At 41.7% G+C, this 15,566-nt stretch overlaps 1 protein-coding gene across 3 annotated transcripts in view; it reads left to right on the top strand.

Moving 5' to 3' along the window:
* The first annotated feature begins 466 nt into the window (after nucleotides 1-466).
* Nucleotides 467-15,566, top strand: part of BCLAF3 (BCLAF1 and THRAP3 family member 3) — a 34,452-nt gene continuing 19,352 nt past the window's right edge. For 2 of the 3 annotated variants that reach the window (XR_009961814.1, XM_062603807.1), the window contains exons 1-7: nucleotides 467-533; nucleotides 7,961-8,034; nucleotides 10,100-10,678; nucleotides 11,022-11,687; nucleotides 13,786-13,964; nucleotides 14,922-15,036; nucleotides 15,245-15,308. Coding sequence is in view for 2 of the 3 variants with exons in the window: in XM_062603807.1 (XP_062459791.1) it covers nucleotides 7,994-8,034; nucleotides 10,100-10,678; nucleotides 11,022-11,687; nucleotides 13,786-13,964; nucleotides 14,922-15,036; nucleotides 15,245-15,308 (1,644 nt within the window). In the remaining variant the exon portion in view is untranslated. The remainder of the gene's footprint in view (nucleotides 534-7,960; nucleotides 8,035-10,099; nucleotides 10,679-11,021; nucleotides 11,688-13,785; nucleotides 13,965-14,921; nucleotides 15,037-15,244; nucleotides 15,309-15,566) is intronic. The other variant, XM_062603806.1, reaches the window with a different exon arrangement.

The raw sequence follows: 15,566 nt of genomic DNA, 5'->3' as shown, positions 1-15,566 counted from the left end.
GTCACCCAGGAACGCTCCGGCCGCCCTCCGCGCCGCGGAGGAACAGGCAGCGGCTCCCAGGCAGAGAGGAGCCTGGTGGGAGGTGTCCCGGGAGGGGGCGGCTCCTCATGGGCCTTCCCAGCTGAGGGGCTCCTCACAGCTCGGAATATCCTGCGGGAAGGGCCGTGGCCGCAGGGAGCTGCTCAACGCCCACCACCGGTAGGGGCTCGGCCCTGCTCAGCTCGCAGTGGCTGTGGTGGGCGCGGCACCGGAGCGAGGGGCCCCGGGAAAGTCGCCAGGAACGGGAATAGGAGGAGGCCAGAGCCCCGCCCGCCCCTCCTCTTCCGGGGCGCCCGCCCTCCGCCCGCCCTTTCTCTCCGCCGCGCCCGTAGGGAGCAGCTGCGGCCGGCACGGCCCGTCGGGACACGCCCCGCCTCGTCGCCGGGCACCTGCTCGGGGCGGAGCGGAGCGGAGCGGCTGCGGCCGGAGCGGGCGGCTGGGAGGCATTGGCGGCAGCAGCAGCAGCAGCAGCTCTGGAGGCGGCCTCGCTGGGGGTGAGTGTGGGGCCGGCAGCGGCCCCACGGCCTTGATGGGGCCTGGTCAGGCCCCGCCTGGTCCAGGCGCGGGGGGGGGGTCGGGCCCGTGTGGCGGAGCGGGAGGTGGGTGGCGGGGCCCGGTAGCGGTCATTGTCCCTGTCAGCGCCTCTTGCGCGCTCGGCACCGGATTGGGCCATGCCCCGCCCCGGCAGTTGGGAAGGAGCGGGCCAGGCGCTGGGGCTGCTGTGCCGGGCTGTGGTGCGCGGAGCTGCACCGCCTCCTGCAGCGTCCAGTGGAGGGCCTGGCGGGCCCGAGAGGCGGCCGGGACGTGCCGCTTTGGTCCCTCTCATCGATCCGGGCGGCTATGGCCGGCGGCGGTGTGTGCTGCGAAGGGGGGCTGCTGCACCCATCTCGGGTCTGTTAGTGCCTGGGTGGCCTGGAGCAGTTGTGTCTGTAGCCCGCCTCTCACCGTGTGTGTGTCCGTGTCGTTACGTGTGCATATATATATATATATATATGTGTGTATGCACATCAGTGCGTGTATATTTTGTGGTACGATGCGAGCATTCAGCGGGGCTTGGGAGGGCCAGGAACAAAGCATGGAGCAGGCGGAACGAGACGCCGTTGGGCTGTCAGCGCTGTGCCCCCCGTGTCCCGATGATTCCAGAAAGCCCTTTTCTCTGAGGCCCCTGCGTGAGCAGCAGAGCAGGGCTGAGGTTGCTGCTCGCTGATAGCATAAGGACAGCTTTTTCCTCTGAGGTGAACAAGGCATAATAAATACCAGCAGTCCCTGTTCCTAGCAACTTACGTGTTGTCACACACAGATTTACACCAGCTAGTGTGTTTATAATAACTTAAAAGCAGTACATTTTTTTGTATAGCGGTCACATCTTGCTTTTAGCATGTCTTTGGTCTAGCTTAATTCACATTCAGGATGCGTCAAACCAAAGCAAAATGAATTGGATTTGACTAGATCTGTGGCTTTTGGTACTTCTTTGGTTGGTTTGGCTGATTATACACCATTATTCATGTGCATCTGAGGAAGCAGTAGTGTCTTGAGAGGAATCAGTGATAGCAGTTTCCTCAGTTGGCTCAGCTCCATCCAGAGCAGCAGCTCCTAAGTTTTACTGCAATTCTTAAACACCCCAAGTCACCTGTAAATACAATACAGGTTCTTGAATTGCAGTAGGGTTTAAACCAAAGGCTACTCAAATTGCTGGGAGATTTTAATTGCCTGATTACCTTCTGTGTTTGTGGGCCTCAAGGAAAAACGAATGTTGTGTGAAAGTTTTGTTGGGTGTGGATGGCTGGAGGAAGAGCATGGAGGAGGATGCCAGGAAGGGAGGGGAAGAACTATGCAAAAGGAATGGAAGGATCTCTGGTGACAGAAGCCAGGTTGTGGCAGCCTGTGAGACACTGGGCTGGGCAGAGAGGGACAGAGAACACGGATGACTAAGTCTTTCCCCTTGTTTTCATTTCTCCACTCTGAAGGACTAATCAGAAGCTAAGAGGCTTTTTTCTGGTGTTTTGTTTTAATATTGGTGTTGATGAGAAGAGGTGAAATTAATTAACTTCCTTTAAAGGCACACCCTGTTAACCTGATAAACAGCTGTCTAAGTGAAGTGTCCATGCACTCCTCCACATCTGCCTTCAGCAAAATAACTGGTATTTCTGCCACCGCTTTTGTAAGAGCGATCAAACCAACTCTCCATCCGCCTGCGCTGAGATGGGCTTGATTTCGGTGCAGCCTTGCCTTGTGGGTGTTCACCTGTCAGGAGGTAATGTAGACAGGGTTGGTGTCACAGCAAGCTGGTGAGCAGTGTAGTTGCATGCAGTTGGGTTTGCTTTTCCTCTCTGGTGGCAGCAGGCACTTGCTGTCTGCGGGGAAGGGAGGAAACATGCCTGGGAGCCTTCCAGTGAGAGCTTATTTCTCTGGTGTGGCTGGGCAAGGCAGCCTGGGCCTCGCAGCCTCCTGGCAGCAGTGCTGTGTGGTATTGCTGATTCTAAATAAATAAAGGATTTCTTTTGGTTTTGTGGTGGTTTTGTGATTTAGGGTGAAGAAGTGAAGGTCTCCATCATGGTTTGTACGTGGTGGAGAGCTTTCAGTAGGCAGGAAGTTGTGGTTTGTCTCAGGGACTATGACAGGGCTAGATTTAATACTTAAATAGAGGTTTAATGTCCCCTTAGAAACTAGTAGGCAGAAGTGGCTGAGGATGGTGCTGTGACATTTCAGGCTCTCTAATAGATGTGTGTTAAAGGCCTTTAATTCAGAGCATTATAGAAATAGAGCACCAATATGTTTATGGGTTGTGGGGATTTTGTGTTAAAAAAAAAAGTGTTTGAGAGTGAAACATAGTGAAATATTTAATTTATTATGTGATACAGATTTGCAGTTTTATCCTGCTCAGTCTTTCCAAGTTGGCATCGTAATCTGTTTTTCTGCAAAGGTGAGGTATTGCCTGCTAATTAGCGCCATTAAATGAGTTGCTTTTAAATGAGAGCACGCTGAGCTTAAGTTACATGATCAGTAGATCTACTCAGTTTTTTTTACTCCTTTGTTCAAATATGCAGGGAAATACTTCCTGTGTATCCCAAGGAATTACTTAAAATTTTAGTGGTCCATTAAGACATACTGTATGCTTCAGCTTATGCCTGTGCTTTCTGTAGTAGGTTTTCATCCTACTGTGAATGTAATAATTTTTATATGTCTACTCTGTATAGCAAGCAGAGGAGAGCGATGCTGGCATGCTGCCCCTGCATGGGATAGTTACCTTGCCAGCATGAGGCTTGGCTGTCTGTTGACAATCCTTGGTATTGGGATACAACCTGCATAAAGCCGCCTTCTCCAGCTGGTGCCAAAGAAAAAGGATAAAGCTGAGAAGGAGGACAAAAAGTTCTCTAAATCTGCAGTGGGTGCGGTTTCTGGAAGCCAGAGGCCCAGTTGCTGAGCTGACAGATGGGAGCATCGTAGCTCGCTGCGCTCCTTGGGTGGTGGCACATTTGGCCAGGACCCCTCACACACACCCCTCAGCCAGAGTGTCTGTCCTTGACTTCTTGTAGCTCATAGTCTTAAAGCCTGTTACATCTGTCCTGCCCTGAGGTAGTTAGTATGCCTTATGCTGGGAGTCACCTGTGTGGGCTGGTAAAGCTGTAACTCTGCTCCAGACATTACTTTGGTGCTGGGGCAGTTGTGCTGGAGCATGGGACAGGGTTGTGCTGTGCACTTTTTGACATATTTGCTCCAGCCCTTTCAGGGTTGGGGGATGGTGGATGAAGGTGCTAGGTGGGAGTTGTGGTTTTGAGGCTGAAGATGTTTGGTAGAAAAGTCAGGGGAAAACGGATGTATGTGTGGCCAGTGCAGCACTAGGACCCTGTGCCTGTGATAACGGTACCCTAGCTAGTCTAGGAAGCATTGGTTAAAGGAGATGTGAAGTCTTGTTGCAGATTCAGAAACATTCATGTTTCTTTTTAAGCCTGGAGTGCAGCTGAGCTTTTAATTTGATTGCATTTCTGTCAAATACTTGGCTGTCTTAGGGCTGAGGTTCTCAGTTCCTGGTTTCCCTTTCTTGACAGCCACTGCAGCATTACATGCTTTGGCATGTCCCTTGCAGCTTCCAGTTGATCTCTGCCAAGAAGACAGTCAATGAAAATCTTGTAGCTGCTCCTTACGTTTTTGGGCAGAATGAGGGAATAGGGAGCTGGGTAGTTTTTGCAGCACAGGTCAGTGTCTGTTTTCCTGCCTGCTGTGTGACCCAGCCTATGAAAGACTTGATCCCTTCCTCCTCTAAAAGATTTGTGAGGCAAGAACGGTTGGTCAATCCCTTATGAAGGGGTGAGGAATTGCATTTCCCTTCACTATTGGTGAAATGGCAGTTGAAGAGCAGCTCCAGGTCAACTGCTGTTGAACTGCTTTTTGTGTCCTGTGTAGGGTTTCTTCCCTGACCTATTGTAGGTGATGGAAGGAACCCTGAAAAAACAATCCACATATTTATGGTCTGTTTACAGGAGAGTTAACTACTACTACTCAGTCTTATCTGCAAGGTTTTAGCTGTTTGGGACTTGCTGGTGTGTGGCTCTTTGCATTAGGAAGAGCTCCAGTTCCCCTCCATTCAGCTAAATGACTGCAGTCATTTGTGGTTTCTTGTAGTTCATGCTGGGGAAAATCAAGGATATTGAAGGTTGTTCGGTTCAGGAGAGGAAGTTGTTTAAATTGTATAGCCTTTCTGATAGAACCTGTGTTTGGTTGCACTTCCTGTACAATTTCTGGTCATTTACAAATTGTGTCTCAGGATACTCCTTTCAGGTTTGTAGTAGATGGATAGTACAAAAAAATCACACTTGTCAAATCACTGATCTCTCCAGTGTGGAATCAAAGGAGAGCTGGAAGCAGGCTTGAGGCCATTTCTTGTGAACTGCTTTCAATTCCAAAAGTCAGGGAAAAGAAAGGCCAGGGTTTCCATTAATATTTAAAAACTACCTAAGCATGGTTACTGATAACTCGTCCAATGAGTTACTTATTATTACAAAACAAGCACAAGCAGCGCTGTGATTGTAATAATATTGCTTCCTAGTTAAAAAAAAAAGATAGTTTTTCATATTTTCATAGTGACAGCATCCCTTAAAGTACAGTGAGAGGACTTGGAGAAATTCAGAATCCATATTGGTACTTCTGCTTGAATGGGACCTGGCTGCTGGATGGCTGACTTGGGAACTGTAGGGCCTTTGCCTGGTTCAAGTAATTCTGCTATAATCACTTCCTACCTGGTGCCATCCTACAAAAAGCTTGCTTTTGGGATGGAGCCATATTGTTGGTCTGAGAGAAGTGATTTAGACCTGAATTTAGCAATGTGCTTACAAATTCTATATAGAAATTAATTTTGTGATTCGGTTACACTGGGAGTCTTGATTGGGGTCGAGTGAGTCTGCTGCCTTCATAGGCTGTGTATTGCATCTCTGATCTTGCAGTGAGGAAACGTATTGTGTGGGTCACTTTTTAGGAGATGCATTGAAACAGATGAACGCTGTCTTTCTACTGAACAAAAGGATTGTCTTTGAAAATTACAGTAGTCCTCTTTATCCTAAGGCAAGATCTAGGACATGCTGTCACAGACCCTTTTGTGCTTTTAGTATGATTGTCCAGCCAGTCTAGGAAGAATAAAGAATCTCTCATTATATATATTCAGTTTTTAGCTTGATTGGTCTGTGATGGCAGATGCTGGTAGACCAGGTTCTGTATAATGGTTGGGTTTAATGGTACTTTTGTCTTCTTGGTGCTTACATAGTCACTTGAAAAGAAAGGATAACATTCAGAACTGAAGGGAAGATAGAAAGATTTTGAGCGGCACATAAAACACTCTCACTTTTTAAAGCTTACAAGAAGAGAGCGTAATAGTGAATCTTGAACACTGTTACTGAGATCTATTAGCCAGGGGTGTGTTGGGTTTTTGTCTCTGAAATACTGTTCAGTTAGGTAAGATGTATTTTTTACGGGTGAGAAAAAGCAAAGTATTTTTGTCACAATATTACTTTTCTATGAAAAAAATATTTAATGAGTACTGGCATTGGGACATCATATTTAACTTTGGCTAATATAATCTCTGAGTAAGCAAAGGGCCTTAATTTATGCCATACAATCATCAGATACATGCCTTTAGAATCCAAGAGGAAATGCTAACTGCATATTTGAAAATTCAGGGAACAGATATTATATGTTGCCTTTGGGGTACTTTGGGTTTTTTTTGCTTCCCTATCGTGCTTTGTCACATGGAAAGATTCATTGCAGAGCAAATGCTCTCCTGGTAAACAGGAGACTTCTGAGATTTAAAAAGGTAAATTCAAGAAGGCTTTCTCCAGAACTGAGCTATTGCTATGTCTTGCAAATAATTGTCCAGTTAGTTTATGGTGCAACTTAATGAGCAGTAAATTAATGTTTCCAAAATCACTCTGAAATGTAGTGGGTCACTTTTGTAACGTCCACCTGTGGTAGTAGACATCAGAAGCATGCTCTGTGTGTATTCTTCTGTAAGGTACTGCTGTTTTGGCCATGAGCTAATCGTACAGAAGGATATAGCAAGGGGTAATATTTTCTTTGACCAGTTAGCATGATTGAGGGGAGTGTGAGGTGCTGGGTCAGGCATGTGGGTGCATGCTACTTCTCCAGTTTCTTATGTGTCTTAAAGCTTGCTGATTTTTCTTCCCTTTCAGTTGTTCAGGTAAAAGATTTAGTTAAAGAAATTATTTGAGCACTAGGAATGTCAAAAAGGCCATACTTGGCCAGTCCAGACTAGTTTTCTGTTCCATGAGTGTGAGTCTGTGAGCAAATAATTACAGAAAATACCAAAGCACATAGAGTGACATTGACCTGGAAAATTCTTCCAGTTTCAAGTGACTGCTTGTTCATTAATTTCAGAGCTGTTGATGGATCTGTTTTTGTATCTATTTATATTTCTGGCCTTTAGAGCATCTTGTGGTAGGTAGGAGCTGTAGGCATGGGTATGTGGTCCAAGTTCCTACTTTTAACCACTTAACTAATAACTTTATTCTGCTTTAATCCTTGTGTTTGTTAAATAATGAATAATCATTTCATTCCTATTCACCAGCCACATTACTGGTGAGCTTGCATATAATTTAATTGCTTGTTTTCTGAGTTTCTAACTTTTTTTTTTTTTTTTTTGCAAAGAAGAGCAAGAAGGGTAGATTCCATGGGTATTTTTGTCATTCTTCTGTAACTTTTTGAGAAGGGGTGCACAGAGCTGCTTCCAGGATTTAGAAGCAGTGCTTTCTGTCATAGTGCATCCATTATGTATTTAAATGTGTGTCTAGGTAGTAGGTTATTAACAAGGAATGTAAAATGAGAAGTGATCTTTTGTGCATTTTTTTAATGTACATGGATGAAGTGCGTGATGATACAGCAGTTAAGACTTGATAGAACAGTTAAAGCTTACAGGAGATCTGTAACTATAAAAAGGTATCAGTGCGTATTCCAAATTTCAATTTCAGTATATGTGAAGCTAAGAATATAACTTGATGCAAAACCATTTTTCTTTGTAAATTGGTTTTAAAGCTATCTGTCTCTCCCCCCTATCATCTGTGGCATTCAACACATACTAACAATTACAGCATTTATTTCAGGCTGCAGCTTACTTGTGAGTTTATTAGCATTTAAATCCAAAGTGAATAGACAGCATTGCAAATTGGAGAGGAAGAGGAAGCAGTGGTCAAATATTTAAATCTTTATAAAGAAAAGAAGCTGTACTTTAAAATCAGAAATCAGGAAGAAGTTACTTGTCTTAAAATGGGAATTAGAGGTAAAAGTAAAGCATACTAAAATATGCCTCACCCTGACTTTGAAGCATCTAATACTACACTTGTTAAGAACAGCCATCCCTGCTGCAATCTGTAGTACCATTCTGTTACCAGATTAGTAAATTGTATCATTTTTACAGCTTCAAGAAACTCACATAAACACATGAGAGAAGATGACAAGATCTAGATCAAGATCACCACGGTGGAAACCAAGGTAAATATTTATCTATAACTTGTGTTCTGAAATGTCGCTCTGTATAGGTACTTCTAATTAGAACTTAAAACTGATGTAAAGAAAGAAAACTGTGCCCAGAGTTGCTATTTATAAGGTGTGTTTTTTTTTCCAAACTAAATACATGTAACTTTTTTTCCCAAATTACAATTTTATTATGATTTTTTTCTTCTTAAAGCTGGAGGTGTTAGTTTTGGTGTCTGCCAGGAACCTTGCTCAACTCACATGTTTTGGAACTACTTCAAGCACAAAATCCAAGCACCAAACTGGTTCAGGTTGTTTTTGCTCAAACACCACCTGGTGCACTTAGTGTCTGTAACTCGCTTCTGGTCTACGGAGAGGGCCAGAAAATATTACTTTGTTCAAACACTTCAGGCTTTCTGAGCCTTGGGGGCTGATCCACAAATCGATTTTTAGCGCTGTTAGATTTGCCTTGCAGTGTAACACAGACTGAAATAATGGGAGTCAGTGCCCTTCTTCTTGGACAGTAGCCTAGTAGTGTTTGTCACCAGAATAACATCTGGGTTACTGCATGCTGTTAGTTACCCACCTAATCTTTAGGATTTGCAATGCAATTTTGAGGTTTTAAAGGAGGCTAGAATACAATTTTATGCTTTCAGGAGCTTGAAACTACTTTTCTGTTGGTTTTGGGTTGCTTTTCTAAATGGACTAATGAAGTTGTGATGACCAAGACAAAGGGAGTTTATTGAATAGCAAAGAAAAATGTGTGGTGGGCTTTTGTTTCTTTGTTTTTTAAAAGACTAATCCTGTCTACTTCCATACTAGATTGATAGTCTGGAATATGTCTTCCTAGTGAAGAGCAGGGAGGAATGCCCCAGCTGTCATTAAAATGCAAGCCTTAACCAGAACAAGATGGGGTGGGAGCAGCAGTATAGGCACTATTGGAAGTTAGGCACTATAGTTTTGTGAAGAGCTGTGGTTCTGAGTTTGAGCCTTTATGCAGAAAAGGAGCAAAAAGTTATGACAAATTATACATTTGAAATATGTGGACAAAGAAAGTGACTTCCTTGAATTTTTTTTCAATTTGTATTCTTAGGTTTTATTAAAGAGTGTATTGGGAGTCAACACTGAATCACAGAGTGGTTTGGGTTGGAAGGGACCTTAAAGACCATCTAGTCCAACCCCTCTACCATGGGCAGGGACACCTTCCACTAGACCAGATTGCTCAAGGCCCTATCCAGCCTAGTCTGAAGTACTGCCAGGGGTGGGGCGCAAGCAGAACTGTTATGCCTGGGGATGGCTTTCTGGTTCTTGCTAGTGGCTTGTGATGTTTTTCTTTATTTAAGGAGATTTTGGCTAAAAACTCCTAGCGGGTTGCTTTCATTTCTGTAACTGCAGGAGAAAATACAAAGCTGATTTGGTTCAATTAAGTGGATCTTAGCAATTCAGTCTTTAAAAGCAAAAACTGTAATAAGTGTGGAAGTGCTTATGTGTGCATGTGTGTAGATGTATGTATGTGTATACACAATTATACAGAAAGACCAAAACCTCTATCTCAAACTTGATCTTTTCTGCCTGTGTGATATTTTAAATACAGTATTTTATAATGTTTTTAGTTTTTGAGGTGGTTTTGTCATGCAAAAAAAAACAGAAAAGGTGGTTGTTATTTCTTCCCCTCCATTTCTTCATATGCTTTTTGCCCTTTCCCCTTCTTTCTCTTGGCACTCAAAAAATATAGGGAATGCTTGAAAGTGTGAAAATTTGTATAACAGTTGTCTTCAATGTAGTGGAAACTTCATATATATGAAATTATTTTTAGTTTTAAGTGAAAATATGCCAAGAGAAAAATGATTGACTTACTACTATTTTGAATGGGTATTCTTACTGTGAAAACTTTCCACAGAGTAAAAGTAAGCTTGATACTCCAGCCAAGCAAATGACGCTTTGAATAGCTTGGTTTAAACTTTTTTTTACCAGTTGATTAAAATTGTGTATTAAACTGTATTTCCTTAGGGAATAGCTGTGCTCATTTAGAGTTGATTCAATTTTATGAGACTACTCAAAGTGGTTTTTATTTTTGCCATAGGTCCTTATCTCCAGCATTTAGGAGTCCAGAGCACCATAGGCAAAGGCATGCTCATATTAGTTACGACTGTGAATATAAAAGCTTTCGTAAGGACCCAAAGAAGCCTATGCCGTGGAGAATAGAAGATGAAAAATACGGACAAAGCAATTTCAGGTTTGCACCTCATGGAAATAACTACCAGAGAATATATGAACGTAGATCACCTTCACCAAGCCTAAAAAGAATTCCCATGGAAGATACTTACAGTCATAAACCCTACAGAACCCATTCATCTGAAAGAACTGAAAGCAGTAGGAGATGCCAGTTACCACCAAAATACTCAGAAATACCATATAAAGAGCCTGATCGTCCATTTTACCAACACAAAATGGAAGACAGATACATGTTTGAGCACTGCAAGCTCGCTGGAAATGAAAAAGGAATGAAACCTTTTCATAGACCGTTAGGGACTTCTTGTAAACTTGAAAGAAAATGGCACGAAGATGACTTGAGGCACCAGAGGTTACACGAAGAGAAGTATGGTCAGTCACCCAGAAGAGTTTCTGATGAATTTACGGCAAGGAGCCCTTTACAGAAGAGGTATAGGAATAAAATAATTAAAACCTGGGTATTGTGGTATAAAGCCTCAAGTGAAAGTCTGTTTTCATTATAGTTGAAGATATCCACCTTGAAACACGTTGGCCACTTTGTAGGTTAATTATGGGCGACTGGTAGTAGTGAAGTATTTGTCTTTTAAGTAGATCGTGTTGATGGCTAGAGTATGAAAGAATAATATTTCCCTCTTAAGAGCCCCTGCACATCTGTACCTTGGCGTGAGGGATTATGGGTTAACTTGCCACGCATTCTGCTGTCCAACATTCTGCACATATAAGTTCTCACTTTCTTCTCTAGTGCAAGTGTAAATTGCTTTATGTCAACACAGGTATCCTGAAGATCACGATTACAGAGAATATGGGCACACGTCTAAAAGGGCTAAAGAAATGGAGAGGTATGACGGTGGAGAAGTAGCAAGAAATTCCATGTGGAAGCAAGAACGTTCTTTTCCACCCTACCAAGAAAAGGAGGAGCAGAGAAATTTGAGTGCCCAGTCCCACCGATCGGCTGAAAGGGAGTACTCGGAGGGTTCTGTCGCAAAGATAGCCTATGACTACAGTCACAAACGGCGAAGGCATCTGGATGGGGAAAAGCCTTTTTCAGACGATAGAGCACAGAAGTATGTGAAGCAGGAAGACCAGAAATACAGTTCTTCTAAGGGTGCCTGGAATAGCAAAGAGTTAGATTACTTTAGCAGTGGAAGAGCGAGATGGACTGAAGAAGGGCATGGTGAAGCACCTGTTAAATATAGTTCAAAGAAGGGCTGCAACGCTTGCATTAACTCTTCCAAAATGGATGTTGATCTGAGATCTTTTAAAAACAAACCGAAGGAAAGAGTAAGGAAAGAAGGGGAATTCAGGAAAAAAGTAGATTCCTCCAATATCCAGCATGATTCAAATCATACTGTTTCAGATGTGAAAATGTCAGATGTCAACTCTAAGAGGGAACATCTCACCATCAAAGTGGATATGAAGAAAATGGTGGCCAAGTACAGGTACTGATTTCCCCCCAGCTCTTTTTCCCAGTCTCTTTACAGTTTATGAATGTTGGAGAAAAGCATGGTTTCTTTGCGAGTTAACCAGAACAAACTAAGGTTGTACCTTTTTAAATTTGTTTAAAATATTAACTTTCCCAGTTTAAAATATTAACTGTGCTTTCTTCTGGAATATGATTACATTTTCTTGACTACCTGAGTTATCCCTCATTTCTTCCAAAAAGCAGATAACCTTTAAATTACATAAATCTCAGGCACACACATTCAGGTATTCAAGATCTAAAGTTCAATAAAGCTGTCAAAAAATGATTGCTCCCTGGGTTTTGTTATTTATTGTTTTAAGAAATCAAATGGCAATCTGTTGAGGCATCAGAACTGAAAACCAGTAGAGTCTGCTTCTGTCTGTCTTCTGTGGAATACTTGTGGTTATTTAGCATTCCCAGTGTGACTGATTTGGGAAAAAAGTGGTCCTGCTATGAAGATTTAGATGATGGATACATGGTAGAGAGTAAGCAGCTTGGTTCATGTAGATTTTTGCAGGCTTTTCTGGTTTGTTGCCTTACTATTGCAGGCCAGAAAGTCCTATAGTGGCAGTAATCCCTTTTGGGAGGAATTACCTTCCCTTCCAAAACTGTCAGGCTTCATTTTAAAGGTATTTTCTCTCTTGTCCCAAATAAAACATCTGTGTATTTATTTTCCTTCCAGTGTTTCAGGAACATGTGATACAGTGGGGATCTGTAAAGAAAAGTTGCTCTTTGTATATTAGGGCCTAATATTAAAGACTAAGGAAGGGTAAGTGGATTAATACCCTCCACCGCTGTGCTAGAAAGCATTTAACTGCTTGAATGATAATGTAAGGAAAATAATTATCGTTAGGTTTTGTTGCAAGCCCTGAGGGCAACTCCTGTATCTAGTTCGTCTCTTGCTGCTGATTTTAAAAGTTATGTAATGGACATGGTAATTATTTACAGACCGAATAAAATTACTACATTGATTACAGCCAATTTACTGTGAGGAATGTTTGCTTCCATGGTCAGAAATGCTAAATACCTTATTTTTTTAAGACAAGAACACTAATTATACAGAAGCTGATGACTGGGAATATTTGTGTTGCTACTTCAGGCATTTAACAAACACCTGTCTTGAAATTACTCAGCTGAGAAGAGCACTCTTTATAAACTTGGGGAGCAGGTAGATAATTAAAATCATGTACAACTGAGATTGCTGGGATTCCTTCTTGCATGCGTTTATTTCCATGTTATTGGGTGCAAATAGATGACTTGTGGCACCTGCTAGAGGTTATTCCTGATGCAATTTTTGTATGAAATCCTAGTCTTGTATGTTTCAATTACAGGATGGGCAGGCACATGATCACTTTGCAGGATGCACAGTAACAGAGTCTTTACCCTAAAGCTTTTACATGGGCTGTTTGAGTTCTCAATTTATCTTTCCAAGAGACGAACATTTTTCTTGAAACAAGCAGGATTTCTAAAGTCTTAGCTTCCTTGTCAAGATAATTCTTAAGCAGCAATGCAACCATTTGGGGCATAAACACTTAGAATGAGTAGAATTTCACAAAGGGATGCTAAACATGTTCTTAAGTTCACACACTGCTGCTGGAAAGCTGTTTCACGAGGCTCAAGTGATGATTCAGTTCCCAAAGGTTCCATGAGATTTTTAAATCTCTGACCTGTTCTTGAAAATTGTCTGGTAGCTCCTTATAAACAAAGACACACATAACTGCCTTCCAGAATTATATTAAAGTAGTATATCAGGATCTTCATTTGCCTCTATTTGATGATCTAGATGAATTAAGTTTAAAATTCACAGATTTTTGTATTACATACTTTACTGGCACAAGGATTCTTGAGAGTGTAGTCATACCTCTTTGTGTTTTATTAGAGCTTTTCTTTCTTACGGTCTTATGAGGTTTTTTTATTTAATTAAAAAAAATTAACAAAATGAGATTTCAGTTTTCATCCCATTGATTCCTTGAATTATTTTTTTTTCTTTTTTTTTTTTTTTGTTCTTCTTATCTATTTGAAGTTTTAATACGGTGAATTCTTTCAAAGTGAATATATGTAACCTTTTATTCTAGGAGTGCTTCTAGTCATACTACAGAGAGACAGATGTCCCATGATCTCGTTGCTGCTGGCAGGAAAACTGAAAATTTTCATCCGGTGTTTGAGCACATGGAATCTGTTATACAGAATGTTGAAAATGACCCATCAAGAGAATTTACTCAGGAAATAATCACAATTATCCATCAAGTTAAAGGTGGCTGTCATATTTGGGGTATATGTATGTGTTTGTACATTTGTAATTATTAAAACCAAATCTAATGAATTAGGTATGCTGTCCTTGTAAGTACAGGGTGTTTGATTTCATTTGTATTTTGTCTTCATTCTGTAGTAAGGAAACTATAGGCTGAAGATTTAAAGTAGTTGGGTGGGGAATGATTTTAAGAAGGTCTCAGTCCATAACAGGCGTTACTGTTGAGTGTTAAAGTTGAAAAGATTTTATGCTTATACTTAAGACTAACCTGCTTGGTTAGGAAACAAGAATCATAGGATGGTTTGGGTTGGAAAGAACCTTCAGATCATCTAGTTCCGACCCCCCTGCCATGGGCAGGGATGCCTCACACTAGACCATGTTGCCCAAAGCTCTCTCCAGCCTGGCCTTGGAGACTGCCAGGGATGGAGCATTCACCACTTTGGGCAATCCATTGCAGTGCCTCACCACCCTCACAGGAAAGAACTTCTTCCTTATATCTAACCTGAGCCTCCCCTGTTTTAAGTTTAAACCCATTACCCATTGTCATATCACTACAGTCCCTGATGAAGAATCCCTCTCTGATATCCAGAGAGGAGCTTTGCTGTAGTCACAACTTGCTAGTTTATATATAGTTCCTTTAATTTTTCAAATTAGTGTTTAGACTGCTGCATCATGTTCAGTGTTGAACGTTATTTATAGACTAGTCATTGGAGTACTACTGTGGTAGAGCTGACAAATAGTGAACTTCCTATTGAGCTTAATCTTATTTAATAAGTTGGGATAAGTTGGGCTGGCCTAGTCTTTCATTTGTGAATGTTAAACTGCAAGTGGAAATAGTTTGAATTTTAATTTCAGAAGTTGTTTTGGTGCCCTTAAGAGTTAGTCTTTTAAAAGATACAATTACCCACTGTGCGTTTCAGTTACTACAGATAAACATTCTTGTATTTAATCTCTTCCCAGCAAATTATTTTACATCTCCTGACATAACTCTACATGAACGGTTCTCAAAAATTAAGGATAAGACAACTGAAAATATGAATGAAGTGAAAACACATTTGGATCCAGAAATTCACAGGTGATTGATGTGTTTTTTGCCTTAATTTATTTGCATTAAGGTAGTTAATTTTCAGTAGACTTCAGGCGATATAAAATGTTATAGTGTTTTTTCACTAACTCTAACCTGCTTGCTCGTAGTCTCTAAAAGATTCTGTAGTTGGTTCAGTAAATGCTTTTGCTATTTATAGTGATGGCACTTGGTTTTATGGAATGTTTTTGTGTTACAGGAGGATTGACATGTCTCTAGCAGAACTTCAGAACAAACGAACTGTGCCATCTGAATCTCCCCAGGTATCTTGATTACTTAACCTTTCTGGCAGACAGTAAATTAAAATAATATAAAGCAAGCAAAATCTCCCCTTGCTATTGGTACATTACTTCTACATATTTTGAAGGCCATCAGTAATTCTGACCATTTTGAGAGAAATGCACACTCAAGCATAATGGTGTGGGAATATACTCTCTCCACTGAGTAAAGTGCAGGTGTGTTCTCCAGAGTAGCTGGGGTATGGTTATTCCTGCTGCTTGATCTCCTGTCTTTTTTAAATA

The sequence above is a fragment of the Pezoporus occidentalis genome, unplaced genomic scaffold (assembly GCF_034315485.1).
Source record: "Pezoporus occidentalis ecotype Australia unplaced genomic scaffold, CSIRO_AGI_Poc_V1 ctg81, whole genome shotgun sequence".
Taxonomy (NCBI): Eukaryota; Metazoa; Chordata; class Aves; order Psittaciformes; family Psittacidae; genus Pezoporus; species Pezoporus occidentalis.
Note: the sequence above shows the minus strand (reverse complement) of the source record. Positions and strands in the feature narration are given on the sequence as shown.